At 56.3% G+C, this 19,564-nt stretch overlaps 1 protein-coding gene across 1 annotated transcript; it reads right to left on the bottom strand.

Moving 5' to 3' along the window:
* Positions 1-971: 971 nt before the first annotated feature.
* LOC144953053 (ADP-ribosylhydrolase ARH1-like) lies at positions 972-19,277 on the bottom strand. Its single transcript, XM_078883567.1, has 7 exons — positions 18,946-19,277; positions 14,908-14,995; positions 12,810-12,915; positions 10,640-10,719; positions 9,365-9,548; positions 5,530-5,855; positions 972-1,304 (listed from the first exon to the last, which is right to left on the bottom strand). Exons 1-7 carry the CDS (start codon positions 19,186-19,188, stop codon positions 1,138-1,140), a joined length of 1,194 nt encoding a protein of 397 aa, XP_078739693.1. The 5' UTR covers positions 19,189-19,277; the 3' UTR covers positions 972-1,137.
* Between the last annotated feature and the right edge of the window lie 287 nt (positions 19,278-19,564).

Raw genomic sequence — 19,564 nt, 5'->3', positions numbered from 1 at the left:
GTCTCTGTGTGAGTCTATTGTTGTCTAGGCCTCTGTGTGAGTCTATTGTTGTCTAGGTCTCTGTGTGAGTCTATTGTTGTCTAGGCCTCTGTGTGAGTCTATTGTTGTCTAGGTCTCTGTGTGAGTCTATTGTTGTCTAGGTGTCTGAGTCTATTGTTCTCTGTGTGAGTCTATTGTTGTCTAGGTGTCTGTGTGAGTCTATTGTTCTCTGTGAGTCTATTGTTGTCTAGGTCTCTGTGTGAGTCTATTGTTCTCTGTGAGTCTATTGTTGTCTAGGTCTCTGTGTGAGTCTATTGTTGTTTAGGTCTCTGTGTGAGTCTATTGTTCTCTGTGAGTCTATTGTTGTCTAGGTCTCTGTGTGAGTCTATTGTTGTCTAGGTCTCTGTGTGAGTCTATTGTTGTCTAGGCCTCTGTGTGAGTCTATTGTTGTCTAGGTCTCTGTGTGAGTCTATTGTTGTCTAGGTGTCTGAGTCTATTGTTCTCTGTGTGAGTCTATTGTTGTCTAGGTGTCTGTGTGAGTCTATTGTTCTCTGTGAGTCTATTGTTGTCTAGGTCTCTGTGTGAGTCTATTGTTCTCTGTGAGTCTATTGTTGTCTAGGTCTCTGTGTGAGTCTATTGTTGTTTAGGTCTCTGTGTGAGTCTATTGTTCTCTGTGAGTCTATTGTTGTCTAGGTCTCTGTGTGAGTCTATTGTTGTCTAGGTCTCTGTGTGAGTCTATTGTTGTCTAGGTCTCTGTGTGAGTCTATTGTTGTCTAGGTCTCTGTGTGAGTCTATTGTTCTCTGTGAGTCTATTGTTGTCTAGGTCTATGTGTGAGTCTATTGTTCTTTAGGTCTCTGTGTGAGTCTATTGTTGTGTAGGTTTGGATGTGAGTGTATTTATCTCGAGGTCCCTACTGTGTACAGAGTTTGTGTAGATCGTCTCTACACTGTGAGTCTCTACACCAGCAAGTCTGTGGGTCTCTATTCTACACTGTGAGTCTCTACACTGTGAGTGTGTGACACAGTGAGTGAGTGACACAGTGAATGTGTGTGACACAGTGAATGTGTGACACAGTGAGTGTGTGACACAGTGAGTGACAAAGTGAGTGTCTACACTACACAGTGAGTGAGTGACACAGTGAGTGACACAGTGAGTGTCTACACAGCGAGTGTGTGGGGCCAGGCCAGGCGATGGAGGGCATCGGCCAACTGTACGAGTCTCTCGCGGTATTCAAGGTGTTCGTGATTGCCGGACGGGACCCCCTCCAGACCCCACAGAGCCCCCCAGCAGGCGCCCGCAATCACCCCGGTACTGTCACTGTCACCTGTGTGGAGATCACACGCGGACACACGTGTAGGTGTGTGTGTGTGTAGGTGTGTGTGTGTAGGTGTGTGTGTAGGTGTGTGTGTGTAGGTGTGTGTAGCTGTGTGTGTAGGTGTGTGCGCCCGCGATCACCCCGGTGCTGTCGCTGTCACCTGCGTAGAGATCACACGCGGACACACGTGTAGGTGTGTGTGTGTGTAGGTGTGTGTGTGTAGGTGTGTGTGTAGGTGTGTGTGTGTAGGTGTGTGTAGCTGTGTGTGTAGGTGTGTGCGCCCGCGATCACCCCGGTGCTGTCACTGTCACCTGCGTAGAAATCACACGTGGACACCGGGCAGTGAGTGTAGGTGCGCGTGTGCGTGTAGGTGTGTGTGTGTGTAGACGCATGTGTGTGTAGGTGTATGTGTGTGTGCGCCCGCAATCACTCCGGTACTGTCGCTGTCACCTGCGTAGGGATCACACGTGGACACCGGGCAGTGAGTGTAGGTGCGCGTGTGTGTGTAGGTGTGTGTGTAGTCCGGCAAAACAACCCCCTACCTCCTCGCGGTGCCGGACGGGCAACGCTGTCATGGAACGTGCCGTGGGGGGAGGGCCAATTCCGATTGGCCTCTCCCCTCATGGCGTCTGTGACCACCACAGTGGCTAAACGGGGGCTCTGGACGGGTGCGAGGGGCTGGTAACCCCTCCACCTTCAATTGATTATCACGAGACTACGATATAAACATAAAAATGTAACAAATAAGCTTGTGCCGGAGGCCCCGGGGGGACAGGCTTCTATGACGCCTCCTGGCCAATCCCCATTTGGCGGAGCCAGGAGATTGAATCTTCACCCTCGGGGCTCCTCCAGAAACAACAAAAAGCCACTTCGGATGGCCACATGGAATGTTCGAAGGCTCACTGCGGAGGAGAGGCTGCCACTCCTCTGTCGGGAGCTGGACCGGTACCGCCTGGATCTCTGTGGTATTCAGGAGGTCCGGTGGACCGGTTCTGGCTCCTGCCACCATGAGGGGTGGACAGTCCTCTACTCGGGGCAGGAGACTGTGAAACAACAGGGAGTGGCTCTTCTTCTGAACAAATTAATGAAGGGGGCGTGGGAGCGTGGCGGTGAGGTGTGGGAAGCTGTAAGCCCCAGGCTACATCAACCGGAGGCGAGGAGTGGTGGTCGTGGTTACTTATGCCTCCACCGAAGATGAACATCCGTGGAGGGATGCAGGCAAGGCCAATGAGTCAGATGCCTTCTATGACCTCCTGTCACAGGTTCTGGCTAAAGTGGTCCCTCGGGATAGAGTCATCTTGTTGGGTGACTTCAATGCCCGAGTTGGTCATGATGCTGGCACCTGGTCTGGAGTGATTGGAAGGCATGGGCCAGATCAGCTCAATAACAACGGTAGGAGGCTGCTAGATTTTTGTGCAGCCCATGGACTTGTAATTACCAACAAGCTCCTCTTCTTGGTTCTTTCGGTAAAGTCATGTAGAAGGGAAATTATAAAATAATAAAAATAAAACATAATAAAGTAATATATTATGATAGTATTTATTTATTTTATTATTTCCATTCTACGTGATGACTTTACCGAAAGAACCAAAAAGATGAATCCCTGCAGTCACGAAAGCGCCTGCCATTTCTCGAGGGTTCGAGAAGGTGGGCGTGACCTGGACGTGGCCTGACCACGCCCACTTTCTAGAGGGTTCCACAAAGTGGGCGTGGTCTGGACGTGGCCTGACCACGCCCACTTTCTAGAGGGTTCCAGAAGGTGGGCGTGGCCTGGATGTAGCCTGGCGATGCCCACTTTCTAGAGGGTTCCACAAAGTGGGCGTGGCCTGGACTTGGTCTGACCACGCCCACTTTCTAGAGGGTTCCACAAAGTGGGCGTGGCCTGGACGTGGCCTGACCGCGCCCACTTTCTAGAGGGTTCCACAAAGTGGGCGTGGCCTGGACTTGGCCTGACCACGCCCACTTCTTAGAGGGTTCCACAAAGTGGGCGTGGCCTGGACGTAGCCTGACCACGCCCACTTTCTAGAGGGTTCCACAAGGTGGGCGTGGCCTGGACGTAGCCTGGCGACGCCCACTTTCTAGAGGGTTCCACAAAGTGGGCGTGGCCTAGACTTGGTCTGACCACGCCCACTTTCTCGAGGATTCCACAAGGTGGGCGTGGCCTGGACGTAGTCTAACCACGCCCACTTTCTAGAGGGTTCCACAAAGTGGGCGTGGCCTGGACGTAGCCTGACCATGCCCACTTTCTAGAGGGTTCCACAAAGTGGGCGTGGTCTGGACGTAGCCTGACCACGCCCACTTTCTCGACGGTTCGTTAAGGTGGGCGTGTTTCGATTTAAAGCTTTCGTGACTGCAGGGATTCATCTTCTTGGTTCTTTACCGAAAGAAGAGAATTATTTTATTATGTTACATTTTTTTTAATTTTATTATTTCCATTCTACGTGATGACTTTACCGAAAGAACCAAGATAGATGAAACACAGTTTAGTTTCAGACGGGCCCCTCAGAGTATGGGTCTCTATATGAGTATGGGTCTCGTTGGGTCTCTGTGAATATGGGTCTCTATGGGTGTCTACGAGTGTGGATTCTGATGAGAGTGGGTCTCCATGGGTCTCTACGATTTGAAGCTTTCGTGACTGCAAGGATTCATATTCTTAGTTTTTTCGGTAAACCAGTATATAAGGTCGTGCCTCTTGGGACTTCTCTTCACTTGATACAGAAATTTTGCTGTGACGGTTTCACCTGAAGACGAAAGCTTGTGTTGCCTCCGAAACGTCGTGATTTTTATTCTTTTTTTTTATTTAATTTTTATTTAATTTTTTACCTACATGGTGACTTTACCGAAAAAACTAAGAGTACAGGTCTCTGTGAGCCTGTGGAAACGTGCCTTTAGAGTCATTCGTATTGAATTACTACGTCACTACTGTGTGAGTCTGTACACACACACATGTGATGTCATGACGAGAAGGTGGGCGTGGCCTGGATGTAGCCTGGCCACGCCCACTTTCTCGAGGGTTCGACAAAGTGGGCGTGGCCTGGACATAGCCTGACCACGCCCACTTTCTAGAGGGTTCCACAAGGTGGGCGTGTCCTGGACTTGGCCTGACCACGCCCACTTTCTAGAGGGTTCCACAAAGTGGGCGTGGTCTGGACTTGGCCTGACCACGCCCACTTTCTAGAGGGTTCCACAAGGTGGGCGTGTTTCGATTTAAAGCTTTCGTGACTGCAGGGATTCATCTTCTGGTCTGGACGTGGATAGGTTGGAGGTCACCACCCTATGTGTAGTGTAATTACAGTTGTGTTCAATCGAGACCGAGGAATGATAATGATATCAGCCCGCCTTTGCACGGTACCGGTCCAGCTCCCGACATAACAGTGGCAGCCTCTCCTCCTCCTGAAGCGAGCGTTCGAAAGTTCTTGCCGTCGAGGGTGGACGGTTCAATCTCCTGGCTCCGCCTAACGAGACGTCATAGACAAATTTCCCCCATTCTCTGGGTCTCTGTTCTTCCGTTTGTCTTTGTGGTGATTGGGTTGAAGGTGGTATGTGTGTGTGAGTAGAGACCCACACAGATACCCACAGAGACACACAGAGAGACCCACACAGAGACACACACAGAGACACACACAGAGCCACACACAGAGACCCACACAGAGAGACACACAGAGACCCACAGAGACCCACAGAGACCCACACAGAGACCCACACAGACACCCACACAGAGACCCACAGAAACCCACAGAGACCCACACAGAGACCCACAGAAACCCACACAGAGACCCACACAGAGACCCACACAGACACCCACACAGAGACCCACACAGAGATCCAAACAAAGACCCACACAGAGACCCACAGAGACCCACACAGAGACCCACACAGAGACCCACAGAAACCCACAGAGACCCACACAGAGACACACACAGAGACCAACAGAGACCCACACAGAGACCCACACAGAGACCCACACAGAGACCCACAGAGACCCACAGAGATCCACACAGAGACCCACACAGAGACCCACAGAGACCCAGAGACACACACAGAGACCCACAGAGACCCACAGAGACACACAAAGATCCACAGAGACCCACAAAAACCCCCAAAGACCCACAGAGACCCACAGAGACCCACACAGAGACACCCACATAAAGACCAACACAGAGACCCACACACGAATCTCTCTCTCTCCCCTCCCCTCTCTGAGGCTCCGTTGGCCGCCATCGCAGGCGCTCACCTCCATGGAACATCCCGTAGCTGCACAGGAGCTCCCAGCCCTCGGCCGCCCCCTCGGCCGAAGTCCGACGTTCCATGCTCGGGGCGGCTCGCAGGACGGCGTCGTAGGCGATCATGGGGGCGTCATGGCCGCTGCGGCCTGCCCAGCCGTCCAGGCTCCAGGCCTTGTAGGCCTCGTCACGTCCCTCTGGGGTCGAGAGGCTCGTGTGGAACGTGGCCGTTGATGCGGTGGTGGTGGCGGTGGTGGCGGTGGTGGCGGTGGTGGCGGTGGCGGTGGTGGTGGCGGTAGTAGCGGTATCTTCGGCGATGTTGCGCTCCAGAAGGTAGCTACGGTGGTGACGGCGACAACAATCGACAACAAAAACTTGGAAAAACAACAACAAAAACAACAACAACCGACGACAACAACCGAAAGTGGCAACAACAGACGACAACAACAACCGAAAACACCAACAAACAACAATCGACAACAACCGAAAATGACAGCAACAGCAACCGACAACACTCACCCACAACAACAACAACAACCGAAAACACTCACCCACAACAACAACCGACAACACTCACCCACAACAACAACCGACAACAATCACCCACAACAACAACCGGCAACACTCAACCACAACAACAACAACCGACAACACTCACCCACAACAACAACCGACAACACTCACCCACAACAACAACCAACAACACTCACCCACAACAACAACCGACAACAATCACCCACAACAACAACAACCGGCAACACTCACCCACAACAACAACAACCGACAACACTCACCCACAACAACAACCGACAACACTCACCCACAACAACAACAACCGGCAACACTCACCCACAACAACAACAACCGACAACACTCACCCACAACAACAACCGACAACACTCACCCACAACAACAACAACCAACAACACTCACCCACAACAACAACCGACAACACTCACCCACAACAACAACAACCGCCATTCGCCACTAAGTGGCGGTGACGTCACCACGACGCTTGTGCCAGGCCATGTGCACCTTGAGGCCACGTGAAGTGTCGAACGCCCGCTGGCAGGAGGTCACGGGGCAGACCCAGCAGGTGCCACGGGTCGACTGACCGAGATGACCGAGATGACTGGCTGATGCACCACCTGTGCCCCCTACTGTGCCAACTTGCTGTGCTTTAGCCACCCGGCGCTCCGCTCGTTGTTGTGAGCGTCGCTCCTCCGCCCTCCGTTGTTGTTGGAGGGCGACTGCCTCCAACTGCCCAGTAGCGTCCTTCATGAGCCTCCTCCTCCACAGAGGCTGATCTTGACACCGCTGGTACCGGTCATCGACAAGTCCGCTCAGCTCCACGTCCTCCTGTACCACATCACTCCATCTCTTCTCTAGCCCGTGCCGTGCTCGTTTAGCCCCCTCGATTTGGCCAAACAAAAGCTGTTTAGGCATGCGGTGGCTGGGAATGCGGGTTACATGGCCCAGCCAACGCCTAAATGTTTCTAACTGGCGAAGATGTTTCATTAGGGGGGTCCACGTTTCGCAAGCGTAGAGAAGAGAGGGAGTGACTGTGGCCAAGAAGACCTGAAGCTTCGTGCGGAGCGACAGACCAGATAGTTTCGACACAGCGTTACGCAACCGATGAAAAGATATTGCCGCTCGACTGATTCGGAGTGAGACCTCTGCTGTCAAACTGGAGCCGGTCATAAGCACACTGCCCAGGTATGGGAAACTCTCCACTCTCTCCACAACTGCCCTATCCCCAATTGGGTGTTGTGGGGGTGGAGTGTCCGATGGTACAAAATACCCAGGCAGGTGCTTAGTTTTGGTGGGGCTGATGGTAAGGCCCCACCTCTTAGTGGCAAGCTCCAGTCTCAGCAGCAGCGTCTCCAACTCCTCCTCTGAGTGAGCAGCTATTACCAGATCATCGCCATACGTAACATGGTTGACCAATAGGGAGCCATCCCTTGACAGCACCCGGGCATTGATCAGCATCTCATTGTATCTGTACCAGATGGAAATTCCTCCGGTACAGCTATTGAAGGCTTCACGAACTACGTGGTCGAATGATGTTAAATAATGTGGGAGCCAGAGGACATCCCTGTCGCACCCCAAGGTGTACAGGGAATAGCTCCGACTCCCGGCCACGTAGTTTTACCCGGGCCCGCTCACCATCATGAAGGTCCTTAATGATCGTGAGCAGAGAGTCAGGGACTCCGAAAGCACGAAGAACAGCCCAGAGCCCAGGCCTACTGATGGTATCATAGGCCTTGACCAGGTCCATAAAGCAAAGATGTAGGTCTTGTGGGAATTCCCTACACCTCTGCTGTAGCAGACGGACAGAAAATATGGCATCTGTGCAGGACCGCCCTTTCCTGAAACCGCATTGGGGCTCCGCAAGCCTCTCCTCAGCGTGGCTAGCAAGGCGATGTTGAATAATCCTTGCCAGGACCTTTCCTGGCACACTGAGGAGTGAGATGCCCCTGTAGTCTGTGCGATCTCCCTTCTTAAAGATGGGGACCACCAGGGCATCCTTTCAATCCTGCGGAACCCGTCCAGTGGTCCAGACTGTTGTTATGATGTCATGTAGGGCAGTCTGTGCACAAACACCACCCTACCTCAGCTTTTCGCTTGGGAGATCATCTCTCTTAACAGATGGCACCTTAGCCAGCCACTCACAGGGGGTGACTTCTTCCAATATTTGAGGCACCACAGCTTCAGCAGGGTCATCCCCACTTTGTCCCAAGATGTTTTCCAGGCTGAGGGATTTCCCCTCCCACAGGACCTCAGGAGTGGGGGACGATGCCAACCCCAGCCGCAAGCGATGATGAAATTCTCGCTTGCAACTTTCATCAGCTAGCTGAGACCATGTCACTAAGGGTTTGAATGGGGTCCTGGGTGTACACCCACCACCGGAGTGGAAGAATGGCAGGCGCATCTTATAGATGACTAGTCGATGGTCAGTGGGCAGATCAGCTCAACGGTAGGTCCTGGTGTCATGGACATGGGCTCGCATCCGCTGTTCCGTCACTTTGTAGTCCAGCAGATGTTCTTGCTTGGACCCGGAATGCATCCATGATGTTGTGTGGATGCGCTGATGCCGGAAGAGCATGTTGATAATTAGAAGCCCATGGGCTGCACAAAAATCTAGCAGCCTCCTGTCATTGTTATTGAGCTGATCTGGCCCATGCCTTCCAATCACTCCAGACCAGGTGCCAGCATCATGACCAACTCAGGCATTGAAGTCACCCAACAAGATGACTCTATCCCGAGGAGCTGCTTTAGCTAGCACCTGTGACAGGAGGTCATAGAAGGCATCTGACTCATCGGCTTTGCCTGCATCCCTCCACAGATGTTCGTCTTCAGTGGGGGCATAAGTAACCACGACCACTACTCATCGCCTCCGGTTGATGGGAAGGCGAGCCCAAAGTAGCCTGGGGCTTACAGCTTCCCACACCTCACCGCCAGGCTCCCACGCCTCCTTAATTTACACCTTGACCCACACACTAACACCCACACACACACCCACCCACAACCACCCACACTCACCCACTCACTCACTCACCCACTCACTCACGCACTCACCCACTCACTCACCCACCCACCCACCCACACACTCACTCACTCACTCACTCACCCACTCACTCACTCACTCACCCACTCACTCACCCACCCACCCACCCACACACTCACTCACCCACGCACTCACCAACTCACTCACCCACTCACTCACTCACCCACTCACCCACCCACACCCACTCACCCACGCACACCCCCCCCCCAACCCACACCCCCCACCCACACCCCCCACCCACCCACCCACACCCCCCACCTACCCACCCCCCCACCCACCTCTCCCACATCGTCACAAAGTACTCCCACTGCTCCATCTCCTGCGGTGCGAGCGGCCCGGCCAGGACGAGGCGGCGAGCGGCAGGGAGAGCCCGCCGGGTCAACGTGCGACCCCACGACCCCACGGGGTCGCGCCGCACCGCACACGACACCAGCAGCGCCGTCGCCACGGCGCCCAGGTAACCTAGCAACCAGCAGCGGCGTCGTCATGACTACAGGTAGCCTAGCAACCAGCAGCGGCGTCGTCATGACTTCCGGTAGCCTAGCAACGGTGTCGTGACTTCAGGTAGCCTAGCAACGGCGTCGTCATGACTTCAGGTAGCCTAGCAACAGCATGAGTATGTGAGTGAGTGTGTGAGTGTGTAAGTGGGTGATTGAGTGGGTGAGTGAGTGGGTGAGTGGGTGAGTGAGTGAGTGGGTGTGTGGGTGAGTGAGTGAGTGAGTGGGTGAGTGAGTGGGTGAGTGAGTGGGTGAGTGAGTAGGTGAGTGAGTGAGTAGGTGAGTGAGTGAGTGGGTGAGTGAGTGGTGAGTGGGTGGGTGAGTGAGTGGTGAGTGAGTAGGTGAGTGAGTGAGTGAGTGGGTGAGTGAGTGGTGAGTGGGTGAGTGAGTAGGTGAGTGAGTGAGTGAGTAGGTGAGTGAGTGAGTGGGTGAGTGAGTGGTGAGTGGGTGGGTGAGTGAGTGAGTGGTGAGTGAGTAGGTGAGTGAGTGAGTGAGTGGGTGAGTGAGTGGTGAGTGGGTGGGTGAGTGAGTGGGTGAGTGTGTGAGTGAGTGAGTGGGTGAGTGAGTGGTGAGTGAGTGGGTGAGTGGTGGGTGAGTGGTGAGTGAGTGAGTGAGTGGTGTGTGAGTGGGTGAGTGAGTGGTGAGTGAGTGTGTGAGTGAGTGGGTGAATGAGTGGTGAGTGAGTGGGTGAGTGGTGGGTGAGTGGTGAGTGAGTGGTGAGTGAGTGGGGGAGTGAGTGAGTGAGTGGGTGAGTGAGTGGGTGAGTGGGTGAGTGAGTGAGTGGGTGAGTGAGTGAGTGTGTGGGTGAGTGAGTGAGTGGGTGAGTGAGTGGGTGAGTGAGTGGTGAGTGAGTGAGTGGTGAGTGAGTGGTGAGTGGGTGAGTGAGTGAGTGGGTGAGTGAGTGGGTGAGTGAGTGAGTGGGTGAGTGAGTGGGTGAGTGAGTGGGTGAGTGGGTGAGTGGGTGAGTGGGTGAGTGAGTGGGTGAGTGGGTGAGTGGGTGAGTGAGTGGGTGAGTGAGTGGGTGAGTGAGTGGGTGAGTGGGTGAGTGGTGAGTACCTGTTGGGTGGTTGTGAGTCATCTTCCCACTCGCCAAGCTCACCTCAACCAGATCATCAAGCTGCTCTTCACGTGGATACCTACACACAACAACCACCACAACCATCACCACCATCACTACCACAACCACAACCATCACAACAACCACTACCACCACCACCACCAGAAGCACAACAACAACCCAGGTGGCAGTAAGTGCCCCTCCCCCAACAGGAAGTGCCCCTCCCCCAACAGGAAGTGGCCCTCCCCCAACAGGAAGTGGCCCTCCCCCAACAGGAAGTGCCCCTCCCCCAACAGGAAGTGCCCCTCCCCCAACAGGAAGTGGCCCTCCCCCAACAGGAAGTGGCCCTCCCCCAACAGGAAGTCGCCCCCCAACAAGAAGTGCCCCTCCCCCAACAGGAAGTGCCCCTCCCCCAACAGGAAGTCGCCCCCCAACAGGAAGTGCCCCTCCCCCAACAGGAAGTGCCCCCCCAACAGGAAGTCGCTCCTCCAACAGGAAGTGCCCCTCCCTCAACAGGAAGTGCCCCTCCCCCAACAGGAAGTCGCCCCCCAACAAGAAGTGCCCCTCCCCAACAGGAAGTGCCCTCCAACAGGAAGTGCCCCTCCCCCAACAGGAAGTGCCCCTCCCCCAACAGGAAGTCGCTCCTCCAACAGGAAGTGCCCCTCCCCCAACATGAAGTGCCCCTCCCCCAACAGGAAGTGCCCCCCAACAGGAAGTGCCCCTCCCCCAACAGGAAGTGCCCCTCCCCCAACAGGAAGTCGCTCCTCCAACAGGAAGTGCCCCTCCCCCAACATGAAGTGCCCCTCCCCCAACAGGAAGTCGCCCCCCAACAAGAAGTGCCCCTCCCCAACAGGAAGTGCCCCCCAACAGGAAGTGCCCCTCCCCCAACAGGAAGTGCCCCTCCCCCAACAGGAAGTGCCCCTCCCCCAACAGGAAGTGCCCCTCCCCCAACAGGAAGTGCCCCTCCCCCAACAGGAAGTGCCCCTCCCCCAACAGGAAGTGCCCCTCCCCCAACAAGAAGTGCCCCTCCCCAACAGGAAGTGCCTCCCAACAGGAAGTGCCCCTCCCCCAACAGGAAGTGCCCCTCCCCCAACAGGAAGTGCCCCTCCCCCAACAGGAAGTGCCCCCCAACAGGAAGTCGCCCCCCAACAAGAAGTGCCCCTCCCTCAACAGGAAGTGCCCCTCCCCCAACAGGAAGTGCCCCTCCCCCAACAGGAAGTGCCCCTCCCCCAACAGGAAGTGCCCCTCCCCCAACAGGAAGTGCCCCCCAACAGGAAGTCGCCCCCCAACAGGAAGTGCCCCTCCCCCAACAGGAAGTGCCCCTCCCCCAACAAGAAGTGCCCCTCCCCCAACAGGAAGTCGCTCCTCCAACAGGAAGTGCCCCTCCCCCAACATGAAGTGCCCCTCCCCCAACAGGAAGTGCCCCCCAACAGGAAGTGCCCCTCCCCCAACAGGAAGTGCCCCTCCCCCAACAGGAAGTTGCTCCTCCAACAGGAAGTGCCCCTCCCCCAACATGAAGTGCCCCTCCCCCAACAGGAAGTCGCCCCCCAACAAGAAGTGCCCCTCCCCAACAGGAAGTGCCCCCCAACAGGAAGTGCCCCTCCCCCAACAGGAAGTGCCCCTCCCCCAACAGGAAGTGCCCCTCCCCCAACAGGAAGTGCCCCTCCCCCAACAGGAAGTGCCCCTCCCCCAACAGGAAGTGCCCCTCCCCCAACAGGAAGTGCCCCTCCCCCAACAAGAAGTGCCCCTCCCCAACAGGAAGTGCCCCCCAACAGGAAGTGCCCCTCCCCCAACAGGAAGTGCCCCTCCCCCAACAGGAAGTGCCCCTCCCCCAACAGGAAGTGCCCCCCAACAGGAAGTCGCCCCCCAACAAGAAGTGCCCCTCCCCCAACAGGAAGTGCCCCTCCCCCAACAGGAAGTGCCCCCCAACAAGAAGTGCCCCTCCCCAACAGGAAGTGCCCCCCAACAGGAAGTGCCCCTCCCCCAACAGGAAGTGCCCCTCCCCCAACAGGAAGTGCCCCTCCCCCAACAGGAAGTGCCCCCCAACAGGAAGTCGCCCCCCAACAGGAAGTGCCCCTCCCCCACAACAAGAAGTCGCCCCCCCCCCGCCCCCCTGCGTGGGTGGTGGTGTCACGTGACAGGGCGGTGTCACGTGACCGGACGCGTCACCGTAGCCCGATGCACATGGCCCGCATAGCGGCGCCGCAGCCGGTGGCGTTGGGGTTGAAGGGGACGCGGAAGCCGCCTGGAGAGCCGGGGCGTAGCTGGGACGTGCCTGGAGAGACACGCAGAGACACACAGAGACACTAAGACACAGAGAGACAGAGAGACACACAGACACAGAGACAGAGAGACAGAGAGACACACACAGAGACACACACAGAGAGACAGAGAGACACACAGAGAGACACAGACAGAGACACAGAGAGACAGAGAGCCAGGGCGTAGCTGGGACGTGCCTGGAGACATGTAGAGAGAGACAGAGACACACAGAGAGACAGACAGAGAGACAGAGAGCCAGGGCATAGCTGGGACGTGCCTGGAGACATGCAGAGACACAGACACAGAGACACTAAGACACAGAGACACAGACAGAGATACAGAGACACAGAGAGACAGAGAGCCAGGGCGTAGCTGGGACGTACCTGGAGAGACACAGAGACACACACAGAGACAAAGAGCCGGGGCGTAGCTGGGACGTGCCTGCAGAGACACGCAGAGACACAGACACACAGAGACACTAAGAGAGACAGACACAGAGACACACACAGAGACACAGACACACAGAGACACAGACACAGAGACACACAGAGACACACACAGAGAGACAGACACAGAGAGACAGAGAGAGACACAGAGACAGAGAGACAGAGAGCCAGGGCGTAGCTGGGACGTGCCTGTGGAGACACACGCAGAGACGCACAGAGACAGAGAGAGACAGAGACACACACAGAGACACAGACACACACAGAGACACAGACACAGAGAGACAGGGAGACACAGAGAGACAGAGAGCCAGGGCGTAGCTGGGACGTACCTAGAGACACACAGAGACACGCAGAAACACAGAGACATAGAGACACAGAGACACACAGAGAGACAGAGAGCCAGGGCGTAGCTGGGACGTGCCTGTGGAGACACACGCAGAGACACACAGAGACACACAGAGACACACAGACACAGAGACACTAAGACACACACAGAGACAGAGACACACAGAGACACACAGAGACACATGCAGAGACACACAGAGAGACACAGAGAGACACATACAGAGACAGAGAGCCAGGGCGTAGCTGGGACGTGCCTGGAGACACACGCAGAGACACACGCAGACACAGAGACACACAGAGAGACACAGAGACAGAGAGAAACACACAGAGACACTAAGACACAGAGACACACAGAAGCCGCCTGGAGAGCCAGGGCGTAGCTGGGACGTGCCTAGAGAGACACGCAGAGACACACACAGACACAGAGAGACACAGAGACATAGACACAGAGACACAGAGATACACACAGAGACAGAGATACACACAGAGACAGAGAGACAGACAGAGACAGAGACACAGACAGACACACACAGATACAGAGAGACACAGAGACACAGACAGATACACAGAGACACAGACACAGAGACACAGCCAGAGACACAGACAGATACACAGAGACACAGACAGAGACACAGAGACACAGACAGAGACACAGAGACAGAGACACAGACAGACAGAGACACAGACAGATACAAAGGCAGAGAGAGAGACACGGGCAGATAAAGAGACAGAGAGAGACACGGGGAGACACAGAGACAGAGAGAGACACGGGGAGACACAGAGAGAGAGACAGAGACACGGGGAGACACAGAGACAGAGAGAGCCACGAGGAGATACAGAGACAGAGAGAGACACATGGAGATACAGAGACAGAAAGAGACACGGGGAGACAGAGAGAGAGAGAGACGGGGAGATACAGAGACAGAGAGACACACAGAGACAGATAGAGACACGGGGAGACACAGAGACAGAGACACGGGGAGATACAGAGACAGAGAGAGCCACACGGAGAGATGTGTATATATATGCGGAGATAATAAAACGGACACACACAGACAGTGACACACACAGACATTGACATACAACCCCGATTCGCCACTAAGTGGCGGTGACGTCACCACGACGCTTGTGCCAGGCCATGTACCATGTACAATGCGTGTACAGTGCACGTACAGTGTTTGTACAGTGCCTTTCGGTGTGTGTACAGTGTTTACCCAGAATGCTCGTGGGGCCTGGCTTCCTGCCCTCCATGTCCAACATGGCCGCCACGTAGCCGGCAGCCATTTTGTGGAAGAGGACTTCCTTGGCTTGGGCATCTAAAGTCAACAACAACAAGAACCACAACAACCACATCAACAACAGCAACAACGACCAAACATCAACAACAACCACACATGCACATCAACAACCACATACCAACAACCTGGGTCTCTGAGTCACCCACTCACCAACTTACTAACTTACCCACTCACTCACGCAATAATCCACTCACCCACTTATTCACCCATTCACTCATCCACTCACCCCCTCAATCACTCACTCACTCACCCACTCACCCACTCAACAACAACAACCATCATTCACCACTAAGTGGCAGTGACGTCACCATGATGCTTGTGCCAGGCTAGGTGCACGTTGAGGCCACGTGAAGTGTTCAACACCCGCTGGCATGAGGTCACTGGACAGACCCAGGTGCCACGGGTTGACTGACTGAGTGGCTGATGCACCACCTGTGCCTTCTCCTGTGCCAACTTGCTTTGCTTTAGCCACCCAGCACTCGGCTCGTTGTTGTGAGCATCACTCCTCTGCCTTCCAACGGAGGGCGACTGCCTCCAACTGCCCAGTAGCGTCCTTCACGAGCCTCTTCCACAGAGGCCGATATTGACACCGCTGGTACCAGTCATCAGCAAGTCCACTCAGCTCCACGTCCTCCTGTACCACATCACTCCATCTCTTCTCTAGCCCGTGCCGCACCCGTTTAGCCCCCTCGATCCGGCCGAACAAAAGCTGTTTAGGCATGTGGTGTCTGGGCATGCGGGCTACATGACCCAGCCAATGCAGCCTTGCCTGCCGGAGGAGCTCACCGATGGGACTTTGTCCAGATCTTTCAAGGATTTGTGAGCTCACACAATCCAGCTTGGTTAAACCCAGGATGGATCGCAGGCAGGCCAGCCTAAATGTTTCTAACCGGCAAAGATGTTCCATTAGGGGGGTCTACATTTCGCAAGCGTAGAGAAGGGAGGGAATGACCGTGGCCGAGAAGACCTGAAGCTTCGTGCGGAGCGACAGACCAGGTAGCTTCCACACAGCGTTACGCAACCGATGAAAAGATAATGCCGCTCGACTGATTCGGAGTGAGACTTCTGCTGTTAAACCGGAGCCGGTCATGAGCACACTGCCCAGGTATGTGAAACTCTCCACTATCTCCACTACTGCTCTATCACCAATTGAGAGTTGTAGGGGTGGAGTGTCCGATGGTACAAAATACCCAGGCAGGTGTTTAGTTTTGGTGGGGCTTAAAATCACCCAACAAGATGACTCTCATCCCGAGGTGCCACTTTAGCCAGCACCTGTGACAGGAGGTCATAGAAGGCATCTGACTCATCGGCCTTGCCTGCATACCTACACGGATTTTCGTCTTTGGTGGGGACATAAGTAACCACGACCACCACTCCTCGCCTCTGGTTGATGGGAAGGCGAGCCCAAAGTAGCCTGGGGTTTACAGCTTCCCACACCTCACCGCCACGCTCCCACGCCCCCTTCATTCTTTTGTTCAGAACAAGAGCCACTCCCTGTTGTTTGGCAGTCTCCTGACCCGAGTAGAGGACTGTCCACCCCTCATGGTGGCAGGAGCCAGAGCCGGTCCACCTGACCTCCTGAATGCCACAGAGATCCAGGCGGTATCCATCCAGCTCCCGACAGAGGAGTGGCAGCCTCTCCTCCGCAGTGAGCGTTCGAACATTCTACGTGGCCACACGTAGTGGCTTTTTATTGTTTCTGGAGCCCTGAGGGTGAAGATTCAATCTCCTGGCTCCGCCAATTGGGGTTTTTGCCAAGAGACGTCATAGACGCCTGTCCCCCCGGGGCCTCCGGCAAAAGCTTACTACATTTTTAACTCGTAGTTTAGCGGTAGTTAATTGAAGGTGGAGGGGTTACCAGCCCCTCGCAACCATCCAGAGCCCCCATTTGGCCGCTATGGTGGTTACAAACGCCATCAGGGGAAAGGCCAATTTGAATTGGCCCTCCCCCCCACGGCACTGCCCACCACAGGGTTGCAGTCCGGCACCACGAGGAGGTATGGGATTGTTTTTGCCGGACAGTCACTCACCCACTCATCCACCCCCCCACCAACCCACTCACCCATCCACTCACCCACTCACCCACTCACTCACCCACTCACCCACCTACCCACCCACTCACCCACTCACCCATTCACCCACCCACTCACCCACCTACCCACCCACTCACCCACTCACTCACTCACTCACCCACTCACTTACCCAACCACCCACTCACCCACTCACTCACCCACCCACTCACCCACCTACCTACCCACTCACCCACTCACTCACTCACCCACCCACTCACCCACCTACCCACCCACTCACCCACTCACCCACTCACCCAACCACTCACCCACCTACCCACCCACTCACCCATTCACCCACCCACTCACCCACCTACCCACCCACTCACCCACTCACCCACTCACCCACTCACCCAACCACTCACCGACGTACCCACCCACTGACCCACTGACTCACCTGCTCACCCACTCACTCACTCACTCACCCACCCACCCACCCACTCACCCACCCACCTACCCACCCACTCACTCACCCACCCACCCCCCCACCAACCCATGCACCCCCCACCAACCCACTCACCCCCCTACTCACCCCCCCACTAACCCACCAACCCACCCACTCTCTCCGAGTGCAGCACCAACGCCTCCGCCGTGGCGAGGTGGAGCACGGTGTCACTCACTCACCCACCAACCCCCCCCACCAACCCCTCCACCCACCAACCCACCCACCCACCCCCCCACCAACCCACTCACCTACCCCCCCACCAACCCACTCACCCATCCACTCACCCATCCACTCACCCACTCACTCACCCACCAACTCACCCACTCAATCACTCACCCACCCATTCACCCACCCACTCACTCACCAACCCACCCACTCACCCATCCACTCACCCACCCACCCACCAACCCCCCCACCCACCAACCCATCTACCCTCCCACCACAGACCCACCCACCCCCCCACCAACACACTCACACATCCACTCACCTACTCACTCACTCACCCACCCACTCACTCACTCACTCACCCACCCCACCGACTCACCCACGTACCCACTCACTCACCCACCCACTCACCCACCTCACTCACCCACCAACCCACCCACCCACTCACCCACCCACCACCCCCCCACCAACCCACCGACTCTCTCCGAGTGCAGCACCAACGCCTCCGCCGTGGCGAGGTGGAGCACGGTGTCGTCGCTGACTGGCCAAGTGGGGGGCCCCACTCAGCCCCGCGAGCCCCCCCATCAACCCACCCCCCACCAACCTACTCACCCATCCACTCACCTACTCACTCACTCACTCACCCACCCACTCACCCACGTACCCACCCACTCACCCATCCACTCACCTACTCCCTCACTCACTCACCCACGTACCCACCCACTCACCCATCCACTCACCTACTCACTCACTCACCCACCCACTCACTCACCTACCCACACACTCACTCACCCACTCCCCCACTAACCCACCCACCCCCCACCACCCCCCCACCAACCCACCCACTCTCTCCGAGTGCAGCACCAGCGCCTCCGCCGTGGCGAGGTGAAGCACCGTGTCGTCGCTGACTGGCCAAGTGGGGGGCCCCACTCTCAGCCCCGCGAGCCCCCCCCATCAACCCACCCCCCACCAACCCACTCACCCATCCACTCACCAACCCACTCACCCATCCACTCACCTACTCATTCACTCACCCACCCACTCACCCACGTACCCATCCACTCACCTACTCCCTCACTCACTCACCCACCCACTCACCCACGTACCCACCCACTCACCCATCCACTCACCTACTCCCTCACCCACTCACCCATCCACTCACCTACTCACTCACTCACCCACTCACTCACCTACCCACACACTCACCCACCCCCCCACTAACCCACCCACCCCCCACCACCCCCCCCCCCACCACCCCCCCACCAACCCACCCACTCTCTCCGAGTGCAGCACCAGCGCCTCCGCCGTGGCGAGGTGGAGCACGGTGTCGTCGCTGACTGGCCAAGTGGGGGGCCCCACTCTCAGCGCCGCGAGCCCCCCCATCTCGGCCAGCTCGTCGTGGATCTGACGACCCGACTGGCAGTACTCCCAGCGAGAGGCGCGGTAGCCCAGCGTGTCTCCGGAGGCGCTCAGCAGCATACAGGCTCGGTAGCGTTCGGGCAGTGGAGCCACAGGCATCGTGGTGGTGCACCTAGCCTGGTACAGGCGCCAGGATAGGTGAGGCTGTGGGTGTCTGTGTGGTGAGTCTGTGGGTGTCTGTGTGAGTCTGTAGGTGTGAGTGTGTGGGTGTCTTGTGTGAGTCTGTGGGTGTCTGTGTGGTGGTGAGTCTGTGGGTGTCTGTGTGGTGGTGAGTCTGTGGGTCTCTGTGTGGTGGTGAGTCTGTGGGTCTCTGTGTGGTGGTGAGTCTGTGGGTCTCTGTGTGGTGGTGAGTCTGTGGGTACTCCCAGCGTGTCTCCGGAGGCGCTCAGCAGCATACAGGCTCGGTAGCGTTCGGACAGTGGAGCCACAGGCATCGTGGTGGTGCACCTAGCCTGGTACAGGCGCCAGGATAGGT

The sequence above is a fragment of the Lampetra fluviatilis genome, chromosome 71 (genome assembly GCF_964198595.1).
Source record: "Lampetra fluviatilis chromosome 71, kcLamFluv1.1, whole genome shotgun sequence".
Classification (NCBI taxonomy): Eukaryota; Metazoa; Chordata; class Hyperoartia; order Petromyzontiformes; family Petromyzontidae; genus Lampetra; species Lampetra fluviatilis.
This window is presented reverse-complemented; position numbering and strand designations above follow the sequence as displayed.

Coding starts and splice junctions, on each gene's coding strand:
- LOC144953053 (XM_078883567.1), bottom strand. CDS start 19,188: ATGCCTGTGGCTCCACTGCCCGAACGCTACCGAGCCTGTATGCTGCTG. Junction 12,916..14,907: donor AGGCCCCACGAGCATTCTGG/GTAAACACTGTA, acceptor GTGTCTCTCCAG/GCACGTCCCAGCTACGCCCC. Junction 9,549..10,639: donor GACTCACAACCACCCAACAG/GTACTCACCACT, acceptor GCTGGTTGCTAG/GTTACCTGGGCGCCGTGGCG.